At 36.1% G+C, this 18093-nt stretch overlaps 1 protein-coding gene across 2 annotated transcripts; it reads left to right on the top strand.

Annotated features, from left to right (window-relative positions):
• The first annotated feature begins 6555 nt into the window (after positions 1-6555).
• LOC125683729 (uncharacterized) lies at positions 6556-15031 on the top strand. Of its 2 annotated transcripts, none has more exons than XM_048925172.2 (5): positions 6556-6856; positions 7215-7385; positions 12839-12959; positions 14727-14766; positions 14944-15031. In XM_048925172.2, exons 2-5 carry the CDS (start codon positions 7217-7219, stop codon positions 14974-14976), a joined length of 363 nt encoding a protein of 120 aa, XP_048781129.1. In that variant the 5' UTR covers positions 6556-6856; positions 7215-7216; the 3' UTR covers positions 14977-15031. The 2 variants fall into 2 exon arrangements, with proteins under 2 accessions (XP_048781129.1, XP_055996705.1); XM_056140730.1 differs by lacking the exon at positions 6556-6856 and adding an exon at positions 6991-7106.
• The last annotated feature ends 3062 nt before the right edge of the window (positions 15032-18093 follow it).

Raw genomic sequence — 18093 nt, 5'->3', positions numbered from 1 at the left:
TTCTACATATTCTTATCACAGTATTCATTAGGCTACCTAAGCTATACCCAGGAGGCTTATTGCTGGCCATGTCCGTCCGTCATGCCCATTGATCGTAAATGTTTTACATACATACTAATAGAAGGGGATATTCGGCAGAACAAAATTTGTGAATTTCGAAATGGCTGCCATTTTGTGGCACTAGGGTGGAGCTAAAGTAGTACAATCTTTAAATCTTTTATTCTTTACCCCTGAACTTAGTGTAAAAATGGGTGTGTGGTTACACACTAGTAACATGTACCAGTGATTATGAAGGCCTTTACCAAAAATCGTGAAATTCATAAGGAGGTTCAGGCTCCGGGGGGGGGGGGGGGGGACTATGTGAATCATATGGTGAATTTGCATTAAATGATCCAATATCACTTTGTTCTACCCTGGAACATTTAGCAAATAAATTGGGTACGTAGCTATTTGGAGCATAGAGACATTTCCCAAAGTTATTCATGGTCCCAGGCTCGGGGGTGAGGTTCTAAGGCGGGACTCAATATATGTATCAGCTTGTGAAGATGCATTGGAGTACAAACAAATCGAACTTCTGTTTTTAACTATGCAAAACCTGTAAAAATAGATTACAAAATGAATTAATTAAATCAAACTGATCACATTATTAGTGTTGCTTTCCCGTTGTTGTTAGTGTTGCTTACACTCGATAAACCTTTGTAGGTGTATCATGTTGGTAAATAAGTATCAATCAATATTCTACCGAAAAGAAACTTTCAAACATACCCTAAGTTTGTAAAAACCTTTACAATAATAAGAAAAAATGATAATAATGAAATTCGAACTCTTCAAATGGAGGTAGAAAAAATTGCAACTAGTGTCTTTAAAGCCTCTTCACCCCTGAATATCCCCAACTGTTCAAGCTGAGTCTACAGAAAAAGACAAGTTCTACTCGGAGCTCCACAGCCTTCTCCAAAGCACTGCTACAGATGATAAGGTGATAATCCTTGGTGACTTCAACTGCATGGAAAGGAGGATTTGACAGACACGGAATTAGAAACTGACACAGAAATGGACGAATGCTGTTGGAGATGTGCAGAGAGCAGCAACCAATCATCACCAACACCATCTTTCAGCAAAAGGGCCCACTGAAAACAACCTGGATGCATCCTCAGTCTGAACATTGGGACCTCATTGATTATGTTCTAGTGCGCCAACGAGACCTCAAAGATGTTCTGCACACCAGAGTGATGTCCAGTACAGAATGTCATACTGACCATCGTCTAGTACGCTGTAAACTCAGGTTACACTTCAAACGCAAACCAAGGAAGGGACACCCCCCCCCCCCAGAAAACATTCAACTCAGCAAGCTGTGAAGTAAAAGCTGACTCCTTGACAGGCCTACTGACCAAACTTCAAAATGCCAGCTGTCCTGAAGATCCCTCTCCCAAAACACTCTGGATAAATAGAAAATTGTCATCCTGCAGACATCTAAAGAAGTTCTGGGGCTTACCTCGAAAAAGAACAAAGACTAGTTCGATGAGAACAACCATGAAATTCAAGAATGGCTGGCAAAGAGATCAGCCTACCAAGCTCACCTGGCTCAGCTGTCTTGCCCTGTGAAAAAAGCTGCCTTATGTCACATTTGTAACAATCTTTAGCACAAGCTTCGAGACATCCAGAACAAATGGTGGATCAGCCTCGCGGAAAGAACTCGGCAAAGCACAGACACTGATGACTACAGAGAATTCTATGAAGCCCTCAAGGCAGTGTACGGCCCTACACACGAGATCCAGAGTTCCTTGCACAGTGCGGACGGCCAGGCTCTCCTCAAAGACAAATCATCTATCTTGTGTCGTTGGTCTGAGCACTTTCAGGTCCTCTTCAGCGCTGAAGGAGTTGTCCTGGACCCAGCAATTCTCCACATCCCTAAGTTACCAGTCAAAGTAGAACTGGACAAACCAACCTTATTGGAAGAACTCACCAAAGCCATAGAGCAGTTAAAGAGTCGTAAGGCAGCAAGAGTTGATGGAATTCCACCTGAGATCTGGAATGGCCCAACGTCACACAATTAACTCCACGAACTTCTTGTCTGTCGCTGAGAGCAGAGCAAACTTTCAAGAGACCTCCGCGACGCAATCATCGTAACCTTGTACAAAAGTAAAGGTGAAAAGTCAGATTGCTCCAACTACCGAGGTTTCACTCTACTGTCTATCGTAGAAAAAAAAACCTTGCTCGAGTACTCTTGGACAGGTTGATACCTACCATCGCGGAAGTCCACCTGCCAAAAAACCCAATGTGGCTTCAGAGCAAACAGAGGAACCATAGACATTGTCTTTGTCCTCAGGCAGCTCCAAGAGAAGTATCGAGAGCAAACAAGGGATTATATGTAACGTTTGTTGTCCTGACTAAAGCGTTTGATAAGGTAAACAGAAAGGGACTATGGCTGATCATGGAAAGCCTCGGCTGTCTCCCAAAGTTTCTTAGCATGGTAACCCAACTGCATGAAGACCAGTGTGACCAGGTCAGATTGAACAACGACCTCTCTGAACCCTTCCCCATCGCCAACGGCGTGAAACAGGAATGTGTCCTGGCACCGACACAGTTCAGCATCTTCGGTGTGATGTAAGAAATGACAGAAAACTTCAACAACAACGAAGACGCAGTTTACCGGGTACATCTGCTACCGCATTGATGCCCCTCTTTGCCGACGACGCTGACTTCGTTGCCCACTCCGAAAGAGCCCTGCAGCGCCTAACATTTTGCTTTACAGAGGCCGCCCAGCTCATCAGACTCGAAATCAGTCTGATAAATACAGATATCCTCCACCAGTCTGCCCCCAGGAATAATACTGCACTCCGCACATCTTCATTGGCGAAACTGAGCTGAAGACACTTTACTGGTTCACGTAACTGGGAAGTATTATCACATCAGACGCCAAGATCGACAAGAAAATTGACAACAGACTGACAAAGGCAAACAGCGCCTTTGTCAGGTATACAAAAGAGTCTAGAACAACAAGTACCTGAAAAGGGGCACCAAGATTAGCATCTACAAAGCCGTAATCTTTACCTAACTTCTGTACGGCTCTGAGTCGTGGGTCACCTATCGCTATCATCTACGATTATTGGAGCGCCTCCATCAGCGCTATCTCCGCACCATCCTCAAAATCTCCTGGAACGACTACGTGACCAATGTCGAGGTTCTCGAACATGCGGAGATCACCAGCATCGAGGCCATGTTGCTGAAGTTGCAGCTACGTTGGACAGGACACGTCTCCAGAATGGAGGATCACCGTCTGCTAAAGTCCTGTACGGCGAACTCTCCACTGGCCACCGCTACAGAGGAGCACCGAAGAAACGTTATAAAAACTCCTTGATGAAGCCCCCTTCTACCCGCTATATTGACCACCACCAGTGGTCTACTCTTGCTGCTGACCGCGTCGCCTGCCGCCACACTGTCCACCAGGTTGTCTCCTCCTTCGAAGACTCCCACAGAAAGATCCTGAGAGAGAAACGCCGCAGGAGGAAGAATAGAACAGCCTCAGCAGCTACATCAGGACCAGTCCAGACCAATGACTGCAGCCGAACCTGTTTGTCCCGCATTGGTCTTTTCAGCCATCAACGCACCTGCTATCGGCATGGACACCCCCTTCATAAAATCTTCGTCCGTGAAGTGACGCCAAGAAGAACTGGATATCAAGCGTTTAGTTATGATAAGTATGGAGGCCCAAACCAAAATTGTTCAACTCATGGCTCCAGACATCAAGCACACATACTGGTTCCATACTTATAATGAGCATGGAGGCCTTTATGAAAATTGTGAAACTTATAATCACCTAGCCGAGAGTCCCTGTCCCAGAGCTCAGGTACCTGAAGTATGGATACTATCACCCACCCACCCCCTTTCAATATTTTTTGTCACGATAATTTCTCCGAAATGTGTGTATTTCCTGTCTATCTCATCCCAATATCGTTTTATGTAATCGTTTCACGCTTATTTTAAGCCTACTGGTATGATAAATACACGCGCTTTTTGTAAGCTTTAAAGATTGACCGTCTACCGATGTAATAAAATACTCTACATATTCTAATATACCGGTAGAAGGCCAATCTCTAAAGCTTACTTTTATAATACAAAAAAAAAAAAACCCAACGAGAAACAATAACATAAATCGAAATTGGGATGTGATAGGGAATCCACACATTTCGGAAAAATTATCGCCGCAAAAATATCAGAAATGGGGGGGGGGGGGGTTAGTAGCGTCCATACTTTAGGTGCCTGTGCCACAGAACGGGGCTATATATACGGTTCGCGAATATACTAAAACTGTAGAACTTTTTACTCCTGATCATTTGGTCCCTGCATGCTTAACGAAAGCTCGCTTATATTACCAAACAATTTATTAATGTGTTATGGCCCTGAACTAAGATCAAATAATAGACACTCCCCAATTAATTCCATAGATGACGAATGGCATCTAAATGTTGATTTTATAATGGAATACATCAATCTAATTAAAATCAGAAATCTTAGATCCGCGCCGTATACTCTGCGTAATTGTAGAGATTGTGAGTGTATTCCAGGACCTGATTTTAATTAGATTGTGGAATACGTGAGTTTGGGAGAAAATTTCATTGGACACATTTATGTAACGGAAGGGTTCACTGCACATTATATAAAATTAGTTCAAGTAAACCAAGTGAGTTCTTAAGGCTAAATATAGTGTTTTACACAAAACGTTAGGCAAATAGGTGTGAAATAATTTGCCAGAATGTCAACATCTTCATACTTTGATATCCTAAAAAGTTTTTCTTTATCATATTAAATGAGTAAAATTATGCTCTTTGGGAAGTACACGTTAAAATAATTTCTTTCCTTCTTTTTTGTTTGATTGTTTGTTTTTTGTGGTTTTTTTTTTTTTTTTTTTTTTTACTATATTTATCACATTTAATAAGGTAGTGAAATTCATCTTCAATTACATGTCCTGTAAAATTTTTCCGATTCTTTCAAGTTATTTGTACATTTCTGGTCTGTCGCATTTTTGAATGACAGCAATTTCTTTCTCTCCCCCCCCCTTCTTTTTTTTTTTTTTTTTTTTTTTTTTTTTTTTTTTTTTTTTAGCAAAGAGTGAAAATTAATTTTACCCAGTGACTTTATGATTTTGATGTAATTATTTGCTATACGGATAGGATTCTTTCAAAAGTGGGGATTCATCCAAACTGTCTAATCTATAACAGTATTTGAAACATACTTTTATCAACTTCATAATGCAGAGGGTCTCAACCAAGCTCAGAGAGAGAGAGAAGCATGCAGATATGGTTAACAGATTTTCTTTTATTTATTCTCAATAAAGTTCACATTTTAACATTTTGTAACATTAATTAAATTGGATAACACCAGGTTGAGTGAATTTTGTGCTTTAACTAATCAACATTCTCCATATTTCAAAACCCTATAATAAGATTGGTTTGAATCATTCATACATGTTTTTATTCCTGGATCTTTTCTTAATTTGAGATATGTACAGTGTATGCTTGGAGAGCTTTTTTGCACAACTCCTGTTTGGTAACAGAAAACGATGCATTGAACGTAATGCAATCAAACTGCTTTCTGAAAATCAAAACCCCCAAAAGTAGATTGGTATATAGTCTATACCCTCATTTGTGTTACAATATTTTTTAACTTTTAACAACCAAATGGTGGTCATTTGTCCTAGTATGTTTGGTAGACCCAATCTATAATGCAAGGATGAGATTTATCTAATCTATTTTGAGTATGGTGTTAAAACTTTTTTCAGATTGTTAGTTATGGTGATTCTTCTTTAGTTGTCTACTAGTTAGGATCATTTTGGTCTCTTGGGTGAAAAATTTACAGCAATCTAAATGTTTTTAACGTTACACAAATTAAGTTTTTATTTTTTTTCTAATTCTGACTTAAAGATAGGAGATAAATAACCCCTTGCCCACAATTTCGGATAATAACCGTTCGAAAAAAGATATATGAATTAGATAAAAGCATCAGACATGGCACAAGTTGTAACTGACATTTTTAACTTTGCTTCACCATTTTTCAATGAGTTGATAGCAGATTTGGTGATTCTACAGTCTAAATCTTTGAAAACTTTATGATGTTGTTTCTTGTTCACTATAAGAGATTCCAGATCCTGTAGTCTATGCGAAACTGAAAAAGTATTATTAATTGTAAGTTGTCATTAGAGAGTGGGGTATGACCACGCAGCGGCAGATCCAGAAAATTTTCAAAAGGGGGGGATGCGACCCAAGTTTCATACATTGCCCACCTCTAAAGAGGGTTGAAGAGCCCAAAATTGCAAAAATGACATTTTGTTTTGGTTTTAAGATGCTTATCTAAAAAGGAGGTTGCAACCCCTGTACATATAACCCCTAGGCCCTGAAGATCTGTCACTGTCCGGAATATGGTAATTTGGGCTAATTATATCAATCAATCCCCCCATCTGTTAACAAAAAATTGCTTTTGCACCATCAACATGCAACACTTTTTAAGGTCTGTATGTCTCCAGTCTTAAAAAAATATATTGGGATCGGGTTCGGAGATCAACATTTCAAAAGGTCGTAGTAGTATATTCTGCTTACGCAACTTTCGAAATAGAGTAGGAAACACATTGGGGATTGTCACGTACACCACTCATGTGTTATGAACTTGTGAGGAAGGAAGGTGACCGACATCAAAATATTGATCTGTGAAGCAAAAGAATTCTATCAGAGTTTATAAAACTGTCCTGGACAAGAAAAATGACGTGATAAGCAAAACTGAATTAACGCGAATTTTCTCAGCACTGGATTTGTCCGGCATAAATATTATAATTTGGGACAATTAACAAATCGAACGTTTAGAGGTTTGTAAAGTATGATTAGTTATATTACATAAAAAGCATGAAAGTGATTTAAACCTAGACAGGAAATATTTTTCACTGATCAGCTGATATAGACTCATAATAGAACACATCATTGACGATTTTAATCTCGGCTGAGATTCGACTTGGCTGAATATTTGGACTGACGCCTTCACCGGTAAAGGCGTCAGTCCAAATATTCAGCCAAGCTGAATCTCAGCCGAGATTATGACGATTTATAACCGTAGAAAATGTAGGTTAAATGTAATTATTTGTTCTCATTACAATACGGAAAAATAGGCTTGAAAAGGTATGAAAAGTGTAGTTTGTATGAGTTCGTGTTCAGATGATAATATTTCAGGAATGCCTGTGGAAAGCTTAACGTCGCACGAGGTAGACCATAAGCAGATAAAGAAATGGGAAGAGAAGCTGAGTGAAGAAGAGAGAGCTAGACTTGCTCTTATAGAGTGGAGAAAGGACCAGAAGTATGACTTCAAAAGCCCCTTGATTGAGTATCCACAACTGGGTATCGGTAAGTTGTCTGTCAACCATTATAATCTATCACATTGGAATAAAGGATGCGATATAGAAAAGAACATGTATTATTCTCTGTTTAAAGTACACTGTATCTTTTTTCTGGTGACTGGTATCCATATCCATGTAACATATGAATTCATAACTAACGTAATATGGATCCATATTAACCAGGTCCAGACCAAACACTATTTCTACTTACATAGCTATTAATAGCTACCTAGGTATTTAAACCTACGTAAAGTAGCTACTTTTACCTGTTTTTAAAAATATAAATAAATAATAATTAAGGCGAATCTTTTAAACAGGTCATTCGTTTCCTTCTTATAAGGCCAAATAAAAAAATATGTGTGGTTCCGGTTACCCGACCTTCCCTTGTTTTTACCCCTGACCCTAAACTTTTTTTTTTTTCACTATTTCCAAAATCAGTTACCCTATTTTGGCATAATTTTGTCGAATAAACATGTAATGCACTTTTTTCAAGATTTTCTTTTATGAGAAGGGATGCATAATATATACCACAATACATATAGGTTTTTGACCCGTTTTTCTTCAGGTGAAGCTTGACTGCAAGTTAATTCATAGCCAATATACAGATACTGCTAAAATGCTAAGCTGTAAACTCTTACTACAGGCCATCTAACATTAGACAGAAAGTGGCTAACAATAGTGCAAATTTCAGGTTATTTGAATATACTGAGTGATCACCCTCCTTATTTTTGAAAAAGTTGGATAGATTTAAAATCTTGGAAGGGCTTGAAAACAGTACCCTGGTTGAAATATCATTTCCTACTTTCATGTTCAAAAACATGATTTTGGCAAATGCACTGATTTTTTTTTTTCCTGTATCCATTATTTTATTTGAAATATATGAATAAGAATTGTAAAAACTAGGGTGATTCCTACCAATTTTGATAGGTATATATCACACCATATATAAATGGTACATACAAAGAAGTGAAAGTAAAAGAAAATTGTGTTTCCATCTAAAATCTATCAGTAAAAAAATAAAATACCTACCTACCTACCCTATTTTTCAAGTGAGTGTAACCGGAACCACACATATTATTTTATTTGGCCTAAGCTGCCTTGCTGTTATGCCCTCAGGGCCCAAAATTAGAGTAAACTTATCTTATCTATTATGTGATGAAATTTTATGTATATTGACAACTGTGAACAGTACCTTATTGTGCCTCTATAAGCAGATGATAAAGCTGTTACAGGAAAATTTGTATCATATTATATATTATAGAAGAGAATATTACATACCCACTTTCTTATTGCACCCCATATCAACCCTAGATTCCAATGTCAGGCCAGGCATCCCGTATCAACTCTAGATTCCAATGTCAGGCCAGGCACCCCATATCAACCCTAGATTCCAATGTCAGGCCAGGTACCCCATATCAACCCTAGATTCCAATGTCAGGCCAGGTACCCCATATTGACCCAATATTCCAATGTCAAGCCAGGTACCCCATATCAATCCTAGATTCCAATGTCAAGCCAGATATACCCGATATCAACCCAATATTCCAATGTCAGGCCAGATACCTCATATCAATCCTAGATATCAATGTCAAGCTGGGTACCCCATATCGACCCAATATTCCAATGTCAAGCCAGGTACCCCATGTCGATCCTAGATTCCAATGTTAGGCCAGGTAGCAAAGCAGACTTTACAAAAGTTACTGTAATGTGAAGTGTGTACGACCAATGCAATATGGATCCATAATCATTTGATATTAACATTTTCTAATGAAATGTCATTTGTATCATACATGTGAAAGATACATATTGTAGCACCAATCATGTAATGATAAAACTCATAACTCATGAACAGATCTATACAATAGTGTTATACTTTCATGTAGTTTAGTCAAATCTGATCAGGGATTTGGTGGACAATGTATTTTGTGGTGTAATAATGTCATACCGTATCTAAGTGGAATTTTTTTTAAAAGCGAGACACAAATTTAGCAATTTTCTCATAAAAATGGGTAATATATATTTAGCGAGAGCTAATTTTAGAGACTTTATAATTCCAGGAAAGGCAACTATTACCTCCAATATGGAATAAATCATTGATTTTAAAGAATACTGAAACAGTGACAATAGTGGGTGTCTTGTACATATCCATACATCTTATTGCTTTAGATTATCAAGTCTGTCTTTGTACACAGTTAAAATATTTTGATAAACATTCCTGTCATTTCAGTACGTGAACATGATCTACCTTCACAAGTAGATGTTAAGTAAGATTCTTAACCAGTAGATGTTAAGTAAGTTTTACATTAAATGATTCTTAACCAGTAGATGTTAAAGGTCATATGAAACGATTTCTAACAGTGGTATTTTACTTTAAAAACATGAAGATGGGTATGAATGAAGGTCAAACAGTGTTGAATAAAAAATTATTGTCTTTGGATTGATAAGAAATAAAGCTGTAAACTTGTATAGAGAATGAATTTGTTACCCGCTTATCGTTCTTGATTTGACCTACTTTTTGAAAACTTTAACGTTGCTAATACCTTTTTGAACAGTAAGTGATAGAGCTTTGATATTTCACATGAGTATTCCTTCTGACAAGACCTTTCCGTGGGTACCAACATTTTTGACCCTGTGACCTTGTAATTTGACCTACTTTTTGAAAACTTTAACCTTGCTAATAACTTTTGAACAGTAAGAGATAGAGCTTTGATATTTCACATGAGTATTCCTTGTTACAAGATCTTTCCATTGGTATTGAACCTTTTGACCTTGAGATTTGACCTACTTTAATTTTTTTTTTTACATTGGTCATAACTTGTAAATGGTAAATATTAGAGCTTTCATATTGTACATGAGCATTTCTTTTGACAAGATCTTTCTACTGGTACCAAGATATTTGCCCTTGTGACCTTGGCCATCTTCAGAATTGGCCATAATCGGGGGCATTTGTGTTTCACAAACACATCTTGTTTGTGATTACAATGATATCCAACCTTTGTGTAATTTAGTAATACATACCAGTGTCTTCGCTTTAACTAAGCGGTTGACTTTAATTTATATTTTGATTTGTCTCAGTCTTTGGAAAATATAAAATTATTGGCACAGCTTTTGATTTGAAATTGATCTATTTGTGTCCACATTGTTTGGCTACCGACGGATGTACTGAAGTGCAATGTTCATGGCAACACTGAATCCATCGCGTCGGAGATTTTGTATACCCATATATTTTTTTCTTCTAAATCTGGTATCCCTTGGGAAGAGGTATATATGCACCCTCTTTTACAACCTTTGGTATTTTTCAAAGCTATGCAGTTTTAAAATACTTCGTTATACCATGTAGTTGTTTACATCACAGTGGGTCTTTTTGACGTCATCAGCTGTGATCATCAAAAATCATTTTTGTGATCGAGTACATTTGATCAGCTGTTATGACGTTATAATGCATTGAATAAAAAAAATTAAAAATGAATTATTGTTTAATAAACCTTGATTAATGAATTTCCATACATAACTCAATTTCTTCAGATATCGTTTCATATGACCTTTAAGTAAGTTGTACATCACTAAATATAATTTGTTTTGCAACAGTACACAAGAAAGTTTATATTCAGTACATTACCTTATCACCCTGGCAGTTAATACAAGGAATTTTTTACGTAGTTGATCATCAGGTGGTCAACGTTGAAATGCAGAAAACCGTAGTACCTCTAATGCTACCACTCTCAGTGGTACTTTTAATAGTAAGGTTATTGCATAATCACGTGGCAGGTGGGACGAACAGATGTTTATATACTTATTTTAAAATGACCATGAGCTTCAATAACTACATGTAGTACTGCTTACGTCTACGTGTGAGTGATTTGTCTTTAGTTGTATTCTAGTAATGTATCCCTCAGGTGCAATCTATATCATTATGATCAAACTAGCACGAGCCAGATGTGGTGTTTTTAGCGCAGCCTCACATGACTTTATTCATTGTGTCTAGTTATTAAAGTTTGTCAAGATATTTTCATCTTCCTTTCTCGTATTAATGAATTATTTTTAATTTACACTGGTTTTACCTAGGTAATGGGTGTCTTTGAAAATTGGGAGTAAGATAACCCAAATATGGAATGAAATCATGCTAAATGTGAAAAAATATATATTTATGTTCAAATCATGGTACCTGAGGGCCACAATACGTGACAATAGTGACCCAATATCATCCATATGATATAGAAATGTATGTCAGAAAACCTTTAAAACCTTACAATATTGAATTGATATATAAATCGTTTTTGTAATTTTATTTAAAATGGATTTAAAGGGCCAAGATGGAGACCACTTTGGGTTGACAAACTAGAAGAATAAAGGCTACCCTTATGTATTCTTAAAAGATTAAAAATCGAAGCAAATCATATGATAGTATTTCATTACCAAAGAGAAACAATGGTTGAGAGTTTGCAAGAGTCATTTTCCAGTAAGATCAAGGTTACTCTCTTGTGACAAATGGATCTCTTGTTATAGCATAAACAATGTGTAACTATATGCAGCCGAGTCAGTTATTTTCACCATGGAGACATATATATAAGAGAGATAAGCAACTCTTATGGCAGCATGTTTTCCACTTAAAATATGTGACCATCCCATCCTGAATTCCTTTTTATTGGTTTGATAAATCGTTGCCGATTTCAGTTTATTTCAATCCTATCATATTAAAATGGAAATCGAATGTAACAAGTTTTGAAATAATTGGATGATCAACAAATATACTATTAACAAAAAAGTATAGGCAAATCGTAAACATTTCCCAAACTTTTGCCAATTTTTCCAAGTTTGAATCATGTGCCACCTTCAATCTGATTAAAACCATATCTTCAATCCGCTCCTCTATTGGCCATGTATGGCCAATAGAGGAGCTGATTGAAGATCTGGTTTTAATCAGATTGGTGCCACCTTTTGAAACTTCACTTTCATTTTACTTTGAAGTGAAACATCTGATGAAATTATTGTATCTTGAATGGTTTAGTGATAGGATTTGGAAGGCTTGAACTTGAAATCTTTCATTCTTAAGTCGGTATATGTAATTTACCTGGCACATCTGTGTGTGCATTTTTACCGAAAAACAGGACCACGAGATAATCCGAGACTTGAGGAAGTTGCTAATCTCTGTTATATACGTCTCTGTTTTCACCCTGAGGATATTTACAGTAGGACTAGATGTATACACTAGGAGGTGTGTCAGACTGTGTCTCATTAAGGAGAGTCATTGTGCACAGTAAAGTTGTTGGACTGTCAAAATTACTTAGCAAAAATCATAGCTATTTTTGTAAAAAGTTGATGGCGTAATTATTAGAGAATAAAATTCAATTTGTTATATTTGTTAATATACATTACTACACCCACTTAGCTTCATTACATGTATTTTCCAAATTTTAGTAAAAAAAAATTCTGAAATGCTGCATATTTTAATTTTTATAGGAATTGGTGGAATAATTGCCATTGTCGTTGGTAGAGCTCTTTACTACAGACCCTATCAGAGGAAGATAGCAAGACAATATGGAAAAGTCGAATTTTCCCAGTACCTTGTACAAACCAGAATGTATGCACAAGGATTTTTTGTTATATGTGCAAGTACTATTATAGCTAAACCTGTCTTTGAATATGTTTGGAAAAAATATGTGAAAAAGGATGATGTTAACAAAGCCTTGCCTTCAAATCAACAACAGCCACCCCCTTAGCTCTAGTCAGAATTTAGGAATATGTGATATTGGTCATGAATCCATGATCAAGTTCATGAACACCTTTTATTAAATTATTTTCAATATATATTGGTTGCCATACATCATTTTGGAAAAAAAAAAGTTTTGATAATTAAAAAAACCCAGGGAACAATCAAATTTGAATAGGAAGAAGTAAGTCTTTGTTTTTAAAGTGAGAAGCGTGAGTCTGCTAGCATTTTACTTTTATTAAGCCAATGATTTACATCCAAGCACATGTTGTTTAATGTTGAAGTGGATCTTCAATGTACTATGATGATTAAATTTTAAGTATGATGAACCTAATTTAAATTTTTGAGATGATCGCACAAAACACCAACTCAAAATGTAGTTGGTTGAAGTGGCAACTCATTTTACATATTTGAATATATATATAATTAGTTTTTCTTGGTGAATTGTTTAAAATCACACAAAGATATGACTAAGAACATTGTTTGATAAGTAAATATATATGTTTACATAGTGAAACTGATTCTCGAGGTGATTTGAATACAGGACTGCATGTGATCTTATTTTAGCAGGGTTAATTTTAGCATCATTTGTACAGCAGTGAGTGTGAATCGGTCTGTATACACATTATGATAAACATTTTATTCTAATTTGAAACTATGATTGTGCTAAAACTTTGAATGTGCTTAAAGAGGCATTTACTGCCAAAGTTGTGCTTGCCAATTATCTATACCAATATGACTACAACAGGTTTTACAGGAGACATAAAATTCACCACTGTCAAACAAAATTAAAAATTTATACATCCTGCAAAATTTTGTTGTTAATTTTGATATAAAAAGGGTTTCTTTTGTGTAGACAGAAACATTGGATGAAATGTTATGGCATGGAGGTGAATATTCATTGTGGATAAATTTTACCTAATTCTCACAAAGTTTTCTACTCAAAAAATTATTTTCTTCATTTCAAAATATTTTAGTATTTTGACAGTGGTTAAGATTTGGTAGTTGACAGTTAGTACCCATTTAAATGTTGTAGTATGCGTACAGTAAATTTACATAATAGATGTATGTACATGTACTTCGTAGAAGGCCTTGCAAAAATTTACCTATGAGGATTTTTAAAATCTCATTTGATATTTCATTTTGTTTCATGAAGGATATGCTACATATGTTTGAAATTTGTGAAGAAGAATTTAGTCAAAACATTTTCTCCAAGGACATTTTAGATTACATTCTTTGAAAAAATTGATTTAAAATGATTTAATCCATCGAAGGTTACTCTGTCTTAGTTATATGGAGGTTTGGTTGAAATTTCTGTTACAGAAATGAATTAGGGTCATCATCCTTAAAAAGGTTGCAATGTTGATTCACTTCAAGTATTGTGGCAGCTGTATGGTATAGTCAAACCTCATTATCTTGAACTCAATGGAACCGAGGATTCGAGATATTGAGGGTTAAATACTTAAAGAATAAGTGGTTGGGAGTTGGGACTTCCTAATCACTTCGACATATCCATGGTATTCGAGATACCGAAGTTCAATCATTTGAAATAACATTTTCTTGTGATCTTTGCTGCTGTTGTCAATAAATTTGGATTGAAGAAGATTGAATGTAATTTTTGTCAATATTCATTTGCAGCTCTGCAACCAGTGATACTTGTCAGGTTCAGTGTGTGTTTGTATGTTTCTATATATTTGGATTTGCTTAATATATGATGTTAAATATAGAAAAATAAATGCAATTGTACTCTTTTTATTTTTTAAATTAGTGTTATAGTTAAATTTTAATATATTTTTTTTAAAAAAAGTTGTGTACTACTTTTTAAACTGTTTCTTGCAAAATATTTTATTTTTAGCATCAAGAAAATGGACATGTAAAATCAGTGTAGTTTTGCTTTAGATCTTTGCTGCTTCCCTGAATGAATAAAATCGCCATGGAATATTTTTCCAAGTTGTCTTTACATAGAAGTGCATACAATGTACATGTAGTTCCATGTACACAAATATTTGAGCAAATTTTTAAGATAAATTTTCCTACAGTCAATTAGTCATCTGTATTTATGCAAAACAATCCAGTGACCATTGCCATGTGATAGTACATGTATGTACATATTTTACTGATGCTCTTATTGAAATCTGTACATCTCTCATTTTAATTCATTTGAGATCTTCAACCATTTTCAGCCGTAATTTGGTCAAGCTGAAGGTTCAGATTTATTATACATATGTATATCAAATCCAATGTAAAACTTTCATCCCCTATTGAGGCCCTATCCCACCCCAGGCCATGATTTGAAGGAAATTGTATCGGAGGTACCTAAGTATGCTTGCATAATATGTAATGATGACAAATCATGGGACTGCTAGTCTTCAGAAGACGTTTCACGATTTTCTAAATTATCTCCCCTTTGACCCTTCATTTCAAAAGTTTTGAATCCCTTTACCCAAGGATGCTTTATGGCGAGTTTGGTTGAAATTGGCCCTGTGGTTCTGGAGAATTAGTTGAAAATGTGTTAAGTTTACAAACAGACAGATGGATGTCAGACATCAGGTGATCAGAAAAGTCCACTTGAGCTTATAACTTATGAGCTAAAAAGTATTACCAGGGCTGTGAAAAAAACCCACCTGATCTAGAACCAAAATTGATAGCATCTTCGTATTGTATAAATTCAGTTTTGTTATAAAGCATAGCCCCTCGGGCCAAAATAGATTCTGTGGTGGTGAAGTAAGTTTCATACAGAAATGTAGTTGTGGGGGTGGGGGTGGGGGGGTTATATACCTGTCTGACCACCAAATTTCTTTCTTCCTAAATGTCTTCACACCTTTAAGACATGAACACTGATCTTTATCCCCTGTAAAGCATTTTCACTTGTCAGTTCCAGGGGTTGGTACCAAATGTAAAAAAAATTGGGGGATCGAGCTATAAACTAGATCAGGATTTCAACCTGGGGTCCCTGAATCTTTAGTCAGGTGCTGTACCATGGTAGATATTTGGCACCAGAGAATGGACCAATCTGATCACCACAGTGTACAAGATGCAAGTTGAATTCCATACCAAGTTCTCTAGCTGCCAGAGAGGGAGGGGCGTTAACCAATATAAAATCAATCAATCTAGCTGCCAGAGAGAGGGAGGGGCGTTAACCAATATAAAATCAATCAATCTAGCTGCCAGAAAGAGGGGCATTAAACAATATAAACTCAATCAATCTAGCTGCCAGAGAGAGGGACGTTAAACAATATATAAAATCAATCGATCTAGCTGCCAGAGAGAGGGGCGTTAACCAATATAAAATCAATCGATCTAGCTGCCAGAGAGAGGGAGGGGCGTTAACCATTATAAAATCAATCGATCTAGCCGCCATAGAGAGGGGCGTTAACCATTATAAAATCAATCTAGCTGCCAGGGTGGGACCACAATGTATGTCTAATTTATGTAGAAAGAAAACATTAATAACACATTATAAAGGAAACAATTTTGTCAAAATAAGTATGAACACCACCATGTCTTTAGATTTGAGTTTGTTAAGTCATGGAACCACTGCTATGCAGGAAAATATATCTGAAATGCTTTTCTGGCTGTGGCTACACTAGTTGGACGTTTACCTGGCCATTGAAACTGAGACGAGCTCACTTTTGATTAAAGACTCTTGTATCAAAGAAACATCAATGGTTTTAAAAGTGAAACCAAGATCAGAGGTTAGTGGATGCAGTTTGATGGTCATGAAGTCAGATCTTCCACCTTAACATAGAATAAAGCTTTGACCATCTTGTGTGACCAGTCAAAAGATAGTACTATAATATGGACAACAACTGCTCCGATCTTTAATCACAAAGCTCCATGGACAAGGTGGTTGTATTAAACTATATCTTGTAACTAACGATCATATAGAGTTAATGACTTGGGCATTGGAGTCAAAATTATGGCCCCATGCTAAGAAAAAATCCTTTATTAGACAACTACATTTCTAGGGATGTCTTTTTTTAATGCATCGTTACTGTATGTCCACTTTGGCCTCAAGGGACACTACATGTACTTATAACTGCTGAATTGGTTGTTGTGTTGTACTCGAGAAAAAAATTTCCCAGCAGGGTATATGCCTGTACAAGTTTTTTCACCCCTGTGGCCCCAACTTTGAACATATTTTCATTGACTGACTGCCATATTTACAAAATGTAACAATCTTTACTTTTTTTTAAGATTAACAGTTTAATTGACAATATTCCTCACAATTTTTTTTCTCAGTTTACTGTTGGCTTTGTCTAGTAGCACCAATTCATATGCATAAAATTACCGGTAACAATTCCGAGATATATCACCAAATTTCACTGGATTAAATTTTTTTGGGGTCTTTTTCAGGATTAATAATTAATCATACATTTAGAATTCTAATAGGTTTAGACTAACAAGGTTTCCTTGTCGAAGTCCTACAAAAGGTTCATAAGTAACTGTGGGAACACAACAAGGATCTGAACTTTTAATTCAAATGTCATGTCAAATGGACCCAAGCTTGTTCAACAATTCAAATGTAAACCAAGTTTTTGAGAGAAAATACTATAGTTTTGATACATCTACTAGATGGATCCTCAAGTTTCCTAAGGGGTTTGTCAAGTGAGCACTTCCTTTTAGGAAAGTTCTTCTGTGTACTGTGTGTATGGACACTTTGGGAGTGCCAGATGCAGTAACCTAAACAGGATACTGTAAAATTACACAAGTACCTTTCTCATATTAAATGTATTAACAATCTAGTATTCTTTCTGAAATCCTGAATTCTTAATCATTAAGGATGTTTACATTATCCTGAAATGTTTTCCACTTCCTTAAAGTAACTGTCACTTTCAAAACAATTACGGTATATGGTTTTTAATACAGTTCTGATGCTGTGAAAAATTTAAGCTCTGCATAATTCAATGGACTAAGGCTCCCAATTTTTTTTTTTAATTCATGTGAAATCTTCCAGAGTTGAAATACCAGTATATTATTTTCATTCATGAATTTTTGTGTGACG

The sequence above is a fragment of the Ostrea edulis genome, chromosome 6 (genome assembly GCF_947568905.1).
Source record: "Ostrea edulis chromosome 6, xbOstEdul1.1, whole genome shotgun sequence".
NCBI classification, from domain to species: Eukaryota; Metazoa; Mollusca; class Bivalvia; order Ostreida; family Ostreidae; genus Ostrea; species Ostrea edulis.
This window is presented reverse-complemented; position numbering and strand designations above follow the sequence as displayed.

Coding starts and splice junctions, on each gene's coding strand:
- LOC125683729 (XM_048925172.2), top strand. CDS start 7,217: ATGCCTGTGGAAAGCTTAACGTCGCACGAGGTAGACCATAAGCAGATA. Junction 7,386..12,838: donor GTATCCACAACTGGGTATCG/GTAAGTTGTCTG, acceptor TAATTTTTATAG/GAATTGGTGGAATAATTGCC. Junction 14,767..14,943: donor GTCAGGTTCAGTGTGTGTTT/GTATGTTTCTAT, acceptor TTTTATTTTTAG/CATCAAGAAAATGGACATGT.